Source organism: Brugia malayi, assembly GCF_000002995.4.
Source record: "Brugia malayi strain FR3 genome assembly, contig: Bm_v4_Chr1_scaffold_001, whole genome shotgun sequence".
Classification (NCBI taxonomy): Eukaryota; Metazoa; Nematoda; class Chromadorea; order Rhabditida; family Onchocercidae; genus Brugia; species Brugia malayi.
This window is the reverse complement of record NW_025062475.1, coordinates 4,172,298-4,188,453: the sequence shown is the minus strand read 5'-3', so window position 1 is coordinate 4,188,453 and position 16,156 is coordinate 4,172,298. Positions and strand designations below refer to the sequence as shown.

The 16,156-nt window shown below is 27.9% G+C and overlaps 5 protein-coding genes across 7 annotated transcripts; 3 read left to right on the top strand and 2 right to left on the bottom strand.

The window, feature by feature from the left end:
• Nucleotides 1-590: 590 nt before the first annotated feature.
• Nucleotides 591-993, bottom strand: Bm1551 (Uncharacterized protein; the record flags this gene model as incomplete). The annotated part of the gene is made up of 2 exons (XM_043076508.1): nt 591-666; nt 926-993. Coding segments are annotated over 2 exons (144 nt in total), but the record flags the coding sequence as incomplete, so codon positions are not given.
• A 4,706-nt stretch (nt 994-5,699) lies between these two features.
• On the top strand, nt 5,700-6,215 carry Bm13391 (Uncharacterized protein; the record flags this gene model as incomplete). The annotated part of the gene is made up of 2 exons (XM_043076507.1): nt 5,700-5,815; nt 5,963-6,215. 2 exons carry the CDS (start codon nt 5,700-5,702, stop codon nt 6,213-6,215), a joined length of 369 nt encoding a protein of 122 aa, XP_042932441.1.
• A 618-nt stretch (nt 6,216-6,833) lies between these two features.
• Bm8978 (Uncharacterized protein) lies at nt 6,834-8,813 on the bottom strand (the record flags this gene model as incomplete). Its single annotated transcript, XM_001902170.2, has 5 exons — nt 6,834-7,175; nt 7,560-7,644; nt 7,984-8,146; nt 8,322-8,427; nt 8,775-8,813. The coding sequence occupies 5 exons, from the start codon at nt 8,811-8,813 to the stop codon at nt 6,834-6,836; spliced, it is 735 nt and encodes a 244-aa protein (XP_001902205.1).
• Nucleotides 8,814-9,578: 765 nt separating this feature from the next.
• Nucleotides 9,579-12,124, top strand: Bma-cids-1 (the record flags this gene model as incomplete). Of its 2 annotated transcripts, none has more annotated exons than XM_043076505.1 (7): nt 9,579-9,719; nt 10,164-10,297; nt 10,533-10,836; nt 10,965-11,077; nt 11,361-11,495; nt 11,571-11,718; nt 11,981-12,124. In XM_043076505.1, the coding sequence occupies 7 exons, from the start codon at nt 9,579-9,581 to the stop codon at nt 12,122-12,124; spliced, it is 1,119 nt and encodes a 372-aa protein (XP_042932439.1). The 2 variants fall into 2 exon arrangements, with proteins under 2 accessions (XP_042932439.1, XP_042932440.1); XM_043076506.1 differs by having other exon boundaries at nt 9,688-9,719; nt 10,164-10,187.
• A 929-nt stretch (nt 12,125-13,053) lies between these two features.
• Nucleotides 13,054-15,613, top strand: Bm1919 (putative GTP-binding protein C02F5.3 in chromosome III, putative; the record flags this gene model as incomplete). 2 transcript variants are annotated; one of them, XM_001902172.1, is made up of 7 exons in its annotated part: nt 13,054-13,257; nt 13,481-13,661; nt 13,824-13,906; nt 14,236-14,441; nt 14,797-14,898; nt 15,112-15,248; nt 15,423-15,613. In XM_001902172.1, 7 exons carry the CDS (start codon nt 13,054-13,056, stop codon nt 15,611-15,613), a joined length of 1,104 nt encoding a protein of 367 aa, XP_001902207.1. The 2 variants fall into 2 exon arrangements, with proteins under 2 accessions (XP_001902207.1, XP_042932438.1); XM_043076504.1 differs by having other exon boundaries at nt 13,228-13,257.
• Between the last annotated feature and the right edge of the window lie 543 nt (nt 15,614-16,156).

Below are 16,156 nucleotides of genomic sequence, written 5' to 3'. Positions count from 1 at the left end.
AGATATTTTAACATCAAGACTTAAAAAACAAAAAAAAAAAAAAAAACAAAAACAAAAAACAAAATTTAAATAAAAAATAACATATTAAACACATGTGAAAATTATGACAGCAATCAAATAATTCAATTTTTTTTCTATAAATATTGCAAGTGGCTTGCATAATTGTTCATTTTTTTTAATCTTTTTTTTTAAAACAAAATTTAAATAAATAAGTTGAAATATTGAATGATTGGAACTTAGAATTTGCAACAATAATGCATTTACAGTGTAAACTTTCTAATATTTCAATTTTTAATTAAATCGCATTTTCTTAGTTTCATTTCATCATTATATTTTGTATTAGTTTATTGATAAAGTGAAGTAATTAAAAGATTAATGTGTTTGTCTGATAAATAAGTTAAATTATCATCAAGAAAAAAATAAAAATACTAACTAACTAATCTTATATAAGAAGAATGGAAATTAAGTACTAATATTTGAAATCAAATAAATAATTGTCTTTAAATCAGTGAGTATTAATCATTTAATAATAATTAATAATTAAAAAAAAAAAAAATCATACAATAGCAATGAATTAAAGACAGATGCTTACTTGAGATTATTCTCTTATTTCGTTTTCTTTTATCATTTAGTTTCTGCCATACAATCGAAGAAATATTATCACTTCTAGGTGTACCACAAATTTATGTACGATACTAGTCGTTATCAACTGTTAGCAATTTGATTCATTGCATTTTACTCACATTTTCCTGATTCATCTCATTTTACTCTACCATTTTCCTGATTCATTTCATTTTACTCTACCATTTTCCTGATTCATTTCATTTTACTCTACCATTTTCCTGATTCATCTCATTTTATTTGCATTTTCCTAATCCATTTGATTTTACTTTTACCTTCACGATTCATTTAACTTTAATCTTACTTTTCCGATTCATTTGATTTTAGTTTTACTCTCTCCACGGTATCATTGCTGGTTGCTTCCAAAATCATAGGAAAAGTACCTGAAAATTGATTCTAATATGCAATAAGAGAATTAATATTTATTCATTCATAAATTCCTGATATTACTCATCGATAAGGCAAAAATAATAAATGTTTTGCAAAATAAAAATTATATTATTAAAATTTGTTTTTCAAAAATTTTCCTAAAACTGTTAGATGATAAGTTTAAACTTTTCCAATCAATCAATCAATCAATCAATCGATCAATCAGCTAGCCGTGTTAATATCAGTTAAGGATTGATCAATCGACCGTTATAACTGTGATCGGCCAATTGTATTGCATGAAATTTTGCTTTGAACAGAAGAAATACGCAAGTCACAACCACTTGCTGCCACATTTAATAACCAAATTGATTATATGCAATGAATGAAATTGAAGATAATTTGCATAGAGAAATGTGTGCAACGAGAAATTGCAACTGTCATTTATTGAGCGGTAATGTCGCAATGATATCACCTCAAATGACATTGTAAGAAAAGAAAAAGGTCAATGTTACTAGGATAATTTGTTCCATTAATGCAACCTTAACTTCTTCGAATGACAATAAATTTAAACTATGACTTTTCTTTTTTGAAAATATCCAAAAAATTTTTGAGATTTCTTCGAGTATCATTATTAATCTGCAGTGATAAGTTATCATTTTGAAATGATAAAAACCAGTGAGAATAAAATGTGAAAAATATCATTGCTATAAGTAAATAGTCTTTTAATTAATGATATATTATCAAAAAATTGTCAAATTATATTTCAAAATTGAATTAATGGATTGTAAAAGTATTAGTTAATTGTGCAGTAATGAATGCTTGGCATGTTTTTTTTTTTTTAATTTTAATTTTAATTTTAAAAAGAGCCAAGATGCACAAAAGTAAATGTTTTGCTAAAATTTTTTGAATACAACAAAAGAAAAAGCAATAAAAAGTTATCAATGATAACAATGACAATTTTTTTTAAGAAAGAAAAGAGAAATTAACTGAAATTTAATTTAATTTACATCATTGATTTTGTTTGCTCTACAGTAAAAGATAAGAGGTGAAAGGTGAAGGTTGAAAGTTGAAGGTTGAAAGTGTATAGATGACACTTTCGATTGACTTTAAATAATTGTAGTTGAACACTACAAAAAGCGCAAATAGACATCATTTTCAGCGTCTTTTTTTCGAAATACATTTTTTTTTTCTCATAGAAAATTTGTCAACGAGTCGCATCATTTCTTCTCTCTTTCATTTCTTTTTTATTTTATAAAATTCTTTTTCTTCCTTTTTTTTTTTAAGAAAAAAAAGGAAAAGTTTAAAATGACTTAATTAGTGATAGTGATAATCGAAACTTGTGATAATAATAATAATAATAATAATAATAATAATAATAATAATAATAATAATAATAATAATAATAGTAATAATAATAATAATAGTAATAATAACAATGAAATTATGCATTCCTTCATGCATCATTTCTTTTTCATTAATTAATTGTAATTTAAAAAAATGCTAGAAAGTGATAATTTATTGAGATTTATTCATTCATTCATTTTGCAAAAATTGGTTGCATTATCTAAAAACCAATTTTGAAAATTTAATACTTAAATAAAATTTTTTTTAAAAAAAAAATTATTTTTTTAGTTGCAATAATACTTCTTGTTTTTTTTTTTTTTTTTAATATACAATTTTTCCATTACGAAAGTAATATAATAAATACGATGAAATTACCAAATGACACTTCCGTCAATTGCTATTATTATATTAAAGTAAGTTTAAAACTTTTTCACATCAGTTGATAATAAGCAATTTTCTTTTGAGCTGATTTAAATTATAGTTTATCTTTTATCCCATATTTATCATTATCAGTTGACCTTTATCACTTCACTATATGTATGCTAAAATTTTCAATTTCCATTTTATATAATTTAAATTAGGCAAAAAAAAAAAAAATGAGATGAAACATTTTTCTTTTTATCTCTTTTTTCATTTGTCGTTCATTTTTAATAATTTGAATTAATGTAGATTTCTTTCATTTCTATTTTAATGTTAGATTTATATTAAATTTAATTATTACTCCTTCATTTCATTCTGCATTTTAAATTAGTTCGTTGCCTCGCAACCATTCATCCCTTACATTTCATCGATCACAAATTATTTTCCATCAATGATATTTGTGAAATTTTATGCAAGAAAAAAAAAAAGAAAAAAGAAAAATTCAGTTTTAATTTTGAAAAAAAGAAAAACTAATCACATAAAGTGCATAACATTTTCCATTATAGATAATACAATATTTAAAAAATTTTAAATGCACAAATTCATTATCGTATAATCAATTATTATTAGTCATTTTCTTTTCAATTCGAAATTTTCACAGATAACAATTTGCACTTCATTTACTGATTTCTCATTTACTCTAATTAATGCAATAGCTAATTAAGAAAAATATTCAACTGAAAATAAATTTAGAAAAAGAAAGAAAAAAAAACATATTCAAGTCTTTATGAAAAATAAAAACAATCAGTCACTTAGATAATTTAAAAATGTATGTTTTGTTCAATTTTTTTTTTTTTGAACAATTATTTTTTACATTTTGATCGAACTTTGTAATATAATTTCATATGCATATAATTATTAAATATTTAAATTGCAATTATTAAAATCATCCATACAATATCTTTCATTTTAATTTCACCTCCTATTTTTTTTTTTTTTTTGATTTCTAAACTTGACCATTATGATTTGATATTATCTTCTTGCTTTTATATTATTAAATTTCCAATTAGAAAAATATTAATTAAAAAAAAAAAAATTTGAGTAAAGCATAAAAGAAATTCTTAAGTAATAGTTCAATGAGATAACGAACAGCAGCATACTTTTGCGATAAATTTGATAAATTGATTGACAGTTTAAACAACTGTCAAATGCTGTTTTCAATGAAAAGTAAGTAATGAAAAAAATAAATCGCATTGTGATATTTACTTTGGACCAAATCATTTCTCATATTTCTATGATATAATATAATTTTTCAAAACATTTTACAATTTTTTAATCGTTTTTATCGTAATTAATGAAAAAAAAGGGTTTATTATTTTGTTTTTTAAAGTTTAAAATCATTTGTGCATCCCAAATTTAAAGAAGTAAATAATAAATAATGAATTATTATTCTATCAGAAGAGTAAGAAATAAAATTTTAAAAATTTATTCGATTTATATTCATCTATTAATTATGGAAATAAATTTAACTTATAAAAAGGTAAATTTTTCAACGGTATGAAAAATAAAAATTATTATAGAAATCCCTTAAGTTAATGTGCACTTAATTTTCTTATTATAATCATTTTCTATTCATTTTCAAATTTATTTTTTATCCTTTCCTTTGGATTAAATTATTATATAATCCATTTTTATTAATTTTACCTGTTTATTATTATTATCAATTATATGAAATTCGATTGTAATATATCAAAACAAAGAATTTTTTTCGCAAAAATTTTTTTATCAAAATAAATATTTACAAAATATATTACAACTACTTATTTTTTAAATATTTTTATGTTTTATTCAATTCAGTAAATTTTTTCTATCCAACTTGTTATTCTTACTTTAATCGATAATCTATAAATTGTAATTCAAAGATTGCTTTAGTTTCACATCAGAAATTCACTTTAGTAATAATCAAATATTTCAACTATTCGGCATTTATTTGAAAGATTATTCAAACATTCAAGTATATTATAGCAAATGAAAATTTTATTAATAATTATAAATTTAGCATTAATTTTACCAACAAAAAATCTTTGGTAACATTTGCGCATTAACTTTAATCTACAAACTATTATTGCTATTATTTCTAATACTAATTATTTTATTTTGAACTAAAAATATATTTACGCTTTAGCACTATTTAACTGTTTACATCACAAGGAAATAAATAAATTAAGTTCTGCTCTTTGTATAAAATACTTTCTAATTAATTCTGTCCTTTGTATAAAATATTTTCAATGATGTTTGTTAGTAGTTTAATTGCGCTTGTTTTCAAAAATCCTTCTTCTTCAAAGTTTCTATATTTATGGGTTAATTTGGTGAATTTATTTGCTCAAAATTATGATCAATTTTTAAAGTCATAATAAAATACTTAAGTATATAAATACGATGACAAACCGGTCAGTAGCGCCAGCAATGACAAATCAACATGATGTTATTTATGATTAAATTTATGATTTTTGTTTCGACTTTCATAACTTGTTTGCATCGATTATTGTGCGAATATGAAAATGTATGAAATATTTTCTCAAAAATATATTTGAGATTTCACTTAGAGTTTTTTGGATGATTTGATGAACATTGATTGCTTAATATTTTGGGTGAAAAGAAAAAAGAAAACTATTGACTAAAAGATCTATTTTAATTTTAAGAATGAAGTTTAATTAATTTATTTTTTTAATGGGTGGAAGAAAAATTTTAATGAGCCATTTTGTCAAATGTTTTGAACAGTTCTTCTTTCAATAATGTTTTATTCATTCAAATGCTTGAATTAATTTTTGAAATGCTTTGTATTTATATCAGTTACTCTGCTAATTTTAGTAATACATTTAAAAAGCTTTTTGTATTAATTATGCATTTAACGTATATACTTAGTTTATGAATTTGTATTTAATATAAATTATTAATTAGAGCTAATTACAGGTATACAATAGCGACATATAGAATGACTTAGCATGGAGTTAGCAAGCATAAATGCTTCTTCATTTCAATACAATCAACAACAACAACAACAACAACAAACTTCCTTAGCTCGATGGGAAAGCATAGATGTTGGTTGCATCAGAAATCAGTAAATTATTACTTTAATTTTTATTTTCTAATTTATTTGTGCTTTCATTGCTTTCCATTTCCATTATTATATTTTGAGCATTTATTTCTCTTTTTAATTTCAAATACTAATAATATAATAAAGTAATAATTTTAGTTTTATTTCTAGACAACAACGAATAACTGAGCAACCTACCACATCATTATCAATCACATCATTATCATCATCAATGGCAATATCTAGTAGTACAACTGATAATAACAATTGTGAACATTTTGCAAATAATTACTGTGATCGATCGAAGAATATTAGACAAATTCACGAACAAGATCGAGAAAAATTAGTTCGATTTGTGTATTTTGGACAAGTGGCATTGGTCATTATTGTTGCCTTAGCATGGATAGCATTTATTATTTTATAACATATTTTTAAAATAATTACCGAGAGTAATTATTGTTATTAATAATGATTAATTGTATGACAACAATTCTACCTCAGATTTCAATTGATGACATTTATTATCATCAATTGAAATGTTTCCCAGTGACAAGCTTAGTGATAAGCAAAGATTTCACATCTATCACACTATTATCAATTAATAATGATCCCCTCATAATGATATATTTTGATTTCTTGAATAATGTCATCTGAAAAAAGAAAAAACAATACGTATTTCAATCTTGTCAATACATCACTGATACAACAATTAGCCCTTCATTAGCTATAGTCCAAATGATAAGTTTTATTTAAAATGATTAACATAGCAAGAGAATTGTAATATCACGATATCACACTATCATAATGGCTAAATTTATTACTTATTTCAAATATATTTCATATTATCAGCGATATCATTTAGAAGTAACAAGTTTATTTAAAGCAAAATGCTATCTGCAAATGGACAGAGAATAAATATCACAATAACACAGTATTGACTTTTTTTTTTGACGTAACGTTTATTTATTTATTTTTTCTTTTCAGAAAATCTCAATTGTTGTCGATCATCGTCATTCTGATTTTCTTTTTTTTTGTTTTGTTATCAACTTGTATCGACTGTGATACTATCTTGTTTACGATCATCGGTTGTAGAAATAGCAGCAGCACTTTGTCCATTACTTCCTGATTCCTCTCCTTCCGAAGGTTGCTGCACCTTTACCTGTTTAACATCTAATGTTTGACTTAATGAAACATTTTGTGTAAGTGCTTCATCTGATGCTTTATCATGTTTCAATATATTTTTGCTTTCTTTCATTGTTGATTCTGTTAATGTTTTTGATGATTGCTTATCATTTTCTTCTGATTCTGCTGTCATTTGTGTAAAATCCATCGATGGTACTGACACTTGCGTTTTATCCTCTGTCAATTTCTCACTTCCAACAATCTTAATAAAAAAAAAAAAAACATATTCATTTATATCATTTGTATTTTAGTTTTTTGTGAGCATTTTTCTAAATAGATACCTAGATCAGTTAAATAAATATCAGAAAAAAAAAAAATAAATGCAAAATAAATAAAGTATTAATAATTAAAGTACTTTGAAAAATTACACAATAGCAAACCGAAATATGAAATGAAATGTCAAAAATTTTTGAATTTATCGTTTTTCATCTAATGAAAGAAACAATGAAATAGAGAAACAATCAAAAAATAAAAACTGAGTATTTCTAAAAGATTTGAAAGTTTCTGGAAAAAATTAAAATTCATTTATTTAAATGATCTATGAAATAGTTTTTATGAAATTTAAAGAATTAAATGAAATATTTACCAAAGATTTTCTGATAACTTTTTCTGCTTCACGACATAATTTTGACGTATATTTGGATGGAAGTAAATTCTTTGAGCCAATTACTCTGAAAGCGTATTACTTACTTAAACATAAAATGTATAACTGATTCAATCACCAAAATATCACTGTTAACCAATTTGTTGTAAAATAGCAGATTTTCTCAAAAATTTACGGAAAACTGATCAAAATAATAATAATAATAATGTATCAAAATTGGATTTCTGGACCATTTCCTTTTTTTTTTAAACATTTAGACGAGCAGCTTAACTTATTTTTATACTTAATTATCATTAAGTCTCATAATAGTATACTAGGTAAATACTTATTCTTAATTACCGATTTCTAGGAAATAACAAAACTATTAATAATTACATCTTTCACACTATTGAAAATTTGCACTTACCCCGATTGTGTCTGATCAGGACTGATAAATAGAGTTCCAGGATGATGTTTGCTAACAATTTTGGGTGTTGTTTCATCGCTTCCTTCACTTTTTGGTAAATCGTTGTGATAACTTAAACGTATAGAATGTTCAACAACTGCTTTCTTTGGTTGATTAGATGATGCTAAATTTGTATTAATTAATCATATAAATAGCATGTCAGAATTTCTCATCTTAACAGTAAATACAACTTTTTATAAATTCATTTATGTTTAATTTTTTGATCCCTAATAGTGTTCATTTTCTCGATTTATTGAGAAAAATTATCAAATATTATAAAGAAATACAACAAAAAGTACCATCTTTTGTAACTGAAAGTTTCTTCGCTTTTAAACAATTTGCTGAGCCATATGTGAATAGCAATAATGTACCGATAGTTAAATACAGTATATTTATAAAACAAATCTGTAATAATACTAAATTTCTATCTGATATCTCAGTAATGAAATTAAAAACTTCACTAGAAGAAGCCTTAACTCGTACTGTTAATTGCCAAACTATTTTTGTATTTAATTTTAAAAACTACACTGTTACCGCTTATTTTTATTTTTACTAAACTATACTTTTTTTACTGAATTTTTTTCTAGTATAGTCTTTTTTAAAGCTAAACTGTTTATTTTAGATGATTTATTATCGTTTAATAATACTAATCATTAATGAAGTGAAATATTCAATTCAAGTTTCATGGAAAAAAAATGACAATTTGAACCAGCTGAATAAGTACTGATTGTTAACTAATACTAAAATACTACCTGAATGTACAATGCTGGCCAAAGTGACAAGATGAGCATTACCGGATTTTGTCCGGACAAAACCGTACGTTTTTATGAAGAATTATAGAAATGAATTGTTGTACATTATTCCAACTTATAAAGATTATATTTGCATTCCAATTTCATCTCAAATAGATAGTGCTGATAACAATAACCCTTTTATGTTAAGCAGCTCTTCCTTATATCCTTAACTGAATTTTCTTTTTTACCTCAACGAATAAACAGGAAATTGCACACTACTGTTTATCAATAGAGACAAAACAGTGTCACATCGTCCTCTGGTCGTTAAAAACGGGATAAGGCAGATTTTATAAAATGTAAACCGTGGGGGAGGGTTATGAGGGTTTTGGGGTGTTGTGGGGAGGGTTATGAGAGTTTTGAGGTGTGACGGGAGAGCGGGGCTTGAGTTAAGGGTGATGGATGAGTGATAATTTGATGGTATGAGAGGGACTGAAGAGAAATAAAGGCTGGAAGGATTTTTGGATTACTTGCAAAATGATAGAATAGTGGATATATTTGATATATGAATAAAGCTAATTGGCATAATTAGAGAAATAATTGAAAAGGTAGAAGATAACTATATAAGGTAGGGTTTTTGAGAGAATACAGTAGATGTGTATGATATTTTGTTATTATGAGTAGTTAAGGAGAATTTAGAACATATGATTATGCTAGATTATTCTGCCATTATAATGTTATTATATAATCTATACTACTAGAATTCGTAGATGTGTTTTGTTGGAGGTGTTGTTAAGCTGCTGAGTTTCTAGGTAACTCTTCTTTATGGCTGGATTCTCTGAAGCAGCAATGTCAAGACGGTTGCAGACGTTGAATACGACGCAGCAGTCGGTACAGATGATGTCCATGTGGTTGCTGCATCATCAGAAGAGTCATGCGGAGACGATTGTTAAAGTTTGGCTTCAGGTAATTGTTATCAGTTGTTGACGACGGATACATTTAACGCTGATTGGTTGATTCGCCCTGTGAAGTGATCACACTTTTATCAACTATTTTTCGAGTCACTCACTTTCTTTCTTGAGGACATGCTCTGCGGTGAATTTAATTTGAGATTATAAGTTCCGAATTCTAGTGTATACTTTTTATGATTTTGGGGCATACCATTGCTTTTGTTTCATGGGTTACACATTCTTTCACATCTCCGTATTTGCAAATTGTCTTACTGATTGTTGTGGGAACGAAAAGAAATTCTTCAGTATACTAGGACGTGAACTTTGGAATGTGAAGATGGAATAAGGGGATTAGAACTTCAAGCTGCATTTATTCTCCATTAAACGATGGAAACAACTGATGCAGCTTTATGCAGAAGGAATGCTCTTGGTTAAAAGCATTCTCTATGATCATGTTCAGGAAATCAAGAAGGAAACGAAACCGGTTCGTTTAATCAATCTGCTCTATCTTGCCAACGATGTTATACAAAACAGTCGAAAGCATTGCCCACATTTCATGGGAATGTTTTATGAAAATTTAGAACCAGCCTTTAGGTATGTTCCTTATAGGTTTCGAGCCTTTAATTGCTTTTGAATCGCTATGATTGAGTTACAATAATTGAACTTGCAAGGGTTAGGTCTTTACATTTTCTGTATTGCATTTCGGTGTGTTGACTAGATAAATAAGATAATGAAATAATATTTCATTGGGTTACGTTTTATTTCTTGTGTTTTATTTATGCGTAGTGAAGTCAAAAAAATTTTTTCACCTGATAAATTTGCATTGCAGACATGTGAGCCTTCATGCAGATGCTGATGCGGTAGTAGCAATGAAAAAAATTTTGCGAGTTTTTCGTGAGCGCCAAATATATTCGGATGTAAAGGTAGATCGATTAATGAATGCCGTTACATCATCGTTGACTGGAATAAGACTTGTTGAGTTCAACATCGAATTAGGTGGAACAATTCTAAGTACTGAAAACATTCAAAAGTCACGTCAGACACCGACCACACCCCCAATTGTTGCGAAGACAGTAGATTCACCGCATTTATCAACTCCTACCGTTGATGCAGATTCTCCGGAACCGAAAAAGGTTAGCTTACTTTTTTTAAATCTATGGCATTTCATTGTTAGTTTTGCGTTTGAGAATCTTTCTTTATATTTATCTTGAGTGAGTTTGAGAACTTGTTAGATCTCTTTGTTAGATATCTGTTCTTGCAGAGCAAAATGGATAGTGAGAATTTTGACATCAAAGTCATGACTCGAGTGACAGAAGATGTAATATCGTTGTTGAAGAAATTGGAAGACCCACCATCTGCTGACGCCGAAACACGGTAGGAATTAATCCTGCATTTATAAACTTTTCTAATGATTCATTTATGTGTTAAAAATTGAAGTTTTTTTTCTGACTTCTTGTAGTAAACACAGTTTTTTTTTTTTTTTTTTCAAATACTGGTTTTTTGCAGTTTTTTTTTTTTTCACGTTGCTTAAGACTTTCGTGTTGTATTTTTTTCGTGTGGCCAGATGTCTAAAATGGTTCAGGTTTACTTGTTCAGATTTGCTGTGTGTAGTTTCGGGTAGGAACATTTTCATTTATAGATTTAAAATTTGTTTTAGTCAACTGATAGCTTCATTTCCGGAGACGATAGCAAATCCTGCTCTTTTAAAACCTATCAGAAATGAGTCCCAAGCGATGGAATTATTGAAGAAGATCAAGGAAGCTGAGCCTGTGGTGAAGGAATATTGTAAAAGGTGATTTTTTTTTCAGAATATTCAATATCAGGCAGTAATTTTATAAGCAACTAACTTTTGTATTGTTTATCGTAGGCTCGCGGCAGAAATGGAGGATAGGCGGTTTTTGCAACAGCTACTGCCGGAATATTTTGGTTTCTTAAAAGCCAGTGCAGTAAGAAACGATGAAATGCTACGCTCTGTACGGGAAAAAGTCGAAAAATTAGAACAGGAAAAGACATCAGTTTGTTTTTATTATTTCTTGATTAAGTAGAGAATATTTTGATCCTAACAAATGAATTAATGCAACAATTTGATGATAAAATCTTAATATAGTAATTTGCAATAAACACAGCTCAACTTCTACGATATTGGCTTCCAGAAGAGCACTTCAAAATTTTTACTTTTTACTATAATAATCATTCATCGTGTTCTTGCAGACACCAAAAATGGTGTGAAAAAACCAAACCTTTTCGTGCCTAATAAATTGCTGAAAATATTTTCAGGTAAAAGAGCACTTTGATTCTTTGCCTGACTTAGCTGATTTACCCTCCAGCGCTCTACCTCCGCTTCCTTCCCTAGGTGAATTGTTCAAAAGCGGAAAGAACGAAAACGAAGACAATGTGGAAGTCGAGAAGCGTGAAGAATAAATTTTTCAGGTTTATGACGAGGCTGTTTTTTTTTTTTCTTATTATTGTTTGTAGCCCAGAGAGTATATTTACTTTAATATTATCGGAACACAAATTGAATCGCGTGTTATAGTATGTTTATTACGGATCTTGTAAATATGGACGTGTAATGAGTGGGTTCAGTTCCGTTGCGCTTGTTTTCCCAGTGTTTCAAGTTACGGAGCAGTCTTTGAGGTGAATGTAATTAATCATGGTTGTTAGCAGTTAGGTTATCGGATTTCAATATTATGAAATATGAAATTATAGCATAGTTTCATTAAACTTTATACACAAACTTCTTTCGTACACTCTAAATTAAGTTAAGAGCAAAAAAAGAAGCAATCTCTTTGTATAAAAATGATATTATCACTTATGGCTGTAATATTATATAGAAATTGTGTTTCGTATTTGATCTCGAAATAAAAACGTAAACATTTCTGACAGTGAACTGTTTGCCATGGTTCTTTTGCTCCTATAGCGGTCCTTCAGCAACATTATAAGAGAAACAAAAATTCGCCGATGGGATGGAAATGCAAATGGCATTCTACACAGTTTTAGTAGTATGAACTTTTAGCTATGATCTGGAATAGCGATTCATTTGGTTAGTGAAAATTGATATAAGTTTGGTGCGGGAATTGTGGTTTTAGCCAAGAAATGTGCCATGCTTCTGCTTATAAAGGTTACAGAGAAAAGGACGAGAATACTGGGATACCGCTAAAAAAAATTTTAAATCAAAAGATTCTTTGGGGTTTTGTATTGTTTTTGTGTGCAACGGGTTTCTAAATAATTAAGCTATTTTATAGTGCTAGAGGTTTTCTTTGTACGTTTTCTATCAAAATTACTTTCAAGATTGAAAACTTGGGAAGGACTATAAATGAATGTCGTGTATGAATGTTCTTTAGGTGTTAGAAATGGGTATTGTTGAAAAGATCCAAGAAATTGAGCGTGAAATTAGCAGGACACAAAAGAACAAGGCCACCGAATATCACTTGGGTCTTCTGAAAGCAAAATTAGCAAAGTATAGACAGCAGTTATTGGAACCAACAACAAAGGGTGGTACCAGTAAGGGTGATGGTTTCGATGTGATGAAAAGTGGTGATGCTCGAGTTGCAATGGTTAATTAATTACTCACAGATTTCTGATTCTCTTGAAATGATAATGAGTTTCAAACAAATTTAAAAGTTTTCTTTTTTTTTGGGGGGGGGGGGCTTAATTGAAGTTATAGTCTATCAGGATAAAATAATGGGTAGCATTCTTCCCTGCACTACTTTCGGATTTCTGATTCATCAGGAAACCATCAAGAAAAGTAAGTGGTTCTAAGCATAGTTTTAATTTCAGGTTGGTTTTCCTTCAGTAGGTAAATCGACATTGTTGTCATCACTTACAACAACAGAAAGTGTTGCAGCTTCTTATGAGTTTACCACACTTACATGTATACCTGGTGTCATCGAGTATGAGGGAGCCAATATACAGTTGCTTGATTTACCCGGTATTATTGAAGGAGCAGCACAGGGTAAAGGTAAGGTGTTTTTCTTTTTGTCTTTTTAAATTTCTTGCTTTTGTATAACAAAAATTTAAATAAGGATTTATCACTGAACGAATTTAAATGACATAAGATGAAAGAATTTGAGTGGATTACTCTAAGAATTTTAAGCAAATTGCTCTACTATTAATCTTATAGGTCGAGGAAGACAAGTTATAGCAGTGGCAAGAACAGCTGATATTATTTTGATGATGCTGGATGCCGCAAAAGGTGAAATGCAGGTTAGATGTACTCTATAATACCATAAATCTCTGTTATAAAAATATTTCGTAGAAGAAATGTGTTACTGATGACAAACAATGAAGAAGCATCTTATGGTGCATAGTGAAGATATCTGCACTTGGAATGTTAATATTATTTATTAGAAGAACTCAGCTCATTAGCGATAATAATTTGTAATATTTAACCTTATTTTGTGACTAGCGATCAAAAGTTCCTTTTGGCAATCTTTCTACCGTTAGAAAGGTATTGGAAGTTATATAAGTAAAATAAGTTTTCGAAATTAAATGCTGAGAAACTAATATTTTGTTCAATCCTCTCAATACTGCAGAAAGCTCTTCTTTCAAAAGAACTGGAATCAATGGGTATTCGCCTAAACAAAAAGCCGCCATTAATTTATTTCAAACAAAAGAAAATTGGTGGAGTGAAATTTACGCATATGGTTCCACTAACACATTGTAATGAGAAGCTAGTAATGACTGTATTACACGAGTATAAAATTTTCAATGCTGACGTCGTTTTCAGAGCTGACTGCACGTAAGTTTTAATTTCACTTTGTTGAGAAATACAAGTATCGAATAGGATTAAAAATCATAATTTCAATAAACATCATATATTTTCGGTCAAGGATTTTTATGCTCTTACTTTTTGATCAGTCATAACTTCAAAGAACTTGAACTATAACTTTATTTTTCTTTGTTCATTTAACTGTTGCTTCACTGTTATTAATTTATTATAATTTAAAAAAAAAAAAAAAGCACAGTTAATATCTGTGCGTCTGAGATTCAACCAAGTACGATTGTAGTGCTCAAAATGAAAATTTCCAAAGTTAATAAAGGTGATACTTATTGAGCAAAGAATTAAAAATTAATAGTAGTGTTCATTTTCTCAGAGTGGATGAATTGATTGACGTTATACAAGGAAATCGTGTTTATCTTCCATGTCTTTATGTATATAACAAGATCGACCAAATAAGCATGGAGGAAGTGGATAGGTAACAAAATTTCTATTATTTGAGTTTTAATTAGAAGCAATTTCTGATTCTATCTAAAGTTGATTAAAAATATGTGAAGAAGAACAAAATCGAAGTTTCCGTGTTGGTATTCAGATTTCAGTTCTCTATGTACAAAAGAAAACTTTTTAATATTCTAGTAGAATATTAAGAATGAAACTTGTGTTAATGAAAACTTCCATTTCTGCTTTACAGGTTAGCTCGTCTCGAACATTCAATTGTTATTAGTTGCGAAATGAAACTAAATATGGATTACATGGTCGAAAAAATTTGGGAATATTTGGCACTTATCAGGATATATACCAAAAAGCCTGGAAATGCACCTGACTTAGGTTGTGCTTTCAAGTTGTGTCATGAACTGAGAAACTTTATCTTCTGCTAAAATATTCTTTCGCTTCTCTTAATATATGCCTTTTGTTGATATGTATAAATTTTTAAATAAATTATTAAAATTTCTTTCTTACAATCAATGGATGATCAAAAGTTTGCAATTAAATATATTTTAGGACCACGCGATGGCTTAATACTACGACGTGGAGCAACAATTGAACATGCTTGCCATGCCTTACATCGTAATCTTTCTGCATCATTTCGTTATGCAATTGTTTGGGGTACTAGCGCGAAGTTTTCACCTCAACGAGTGGGCATTCACCATAAGCTTCACCACGAAGATGTAGTACAAATTGTCAAAAAATAATTCAGTGGAAATTTTTTTCTTGTTATTGTGCTTTATTATTGCTTCATTTGCCTCATTGTATTTTTTTCTTTGTTTTTGTTTGACATTGTTTTAACATTGCTGGTTGTTATCATCAAGATAATATTAATTTTCATTTAGGAGGTAATACTAAGTGATAGTAGTTGACGACAGTTTTGTTCATTCAAGGTTTTGTTTCATAAATATTGAAAACATCTCCAGAAATTTTTGCATATAAATATTTTACTGAAAAAAGAGAAATAATTATTTTTGTCATAGATGAATAAGTCAACTTAACATTTTATGTCTGTGCCATACTTCACTTTATCATGCTCATTTTGAGGTTCTGCTATGAATATGATTGAATGAATCTGCAAATCCTAAACTCAAAATGTGATATGCAATTCAAACTAAAGAAATTGATTACCATTATTTTTGTAATAAAAATCTTTCAGTCTGATTTCGTTTTTTGCTTTAAGGATGTATGTATATCGATACATTTATAATAATTATGTTTAACATAGAAGTCGTTTCTCTGTCCATATT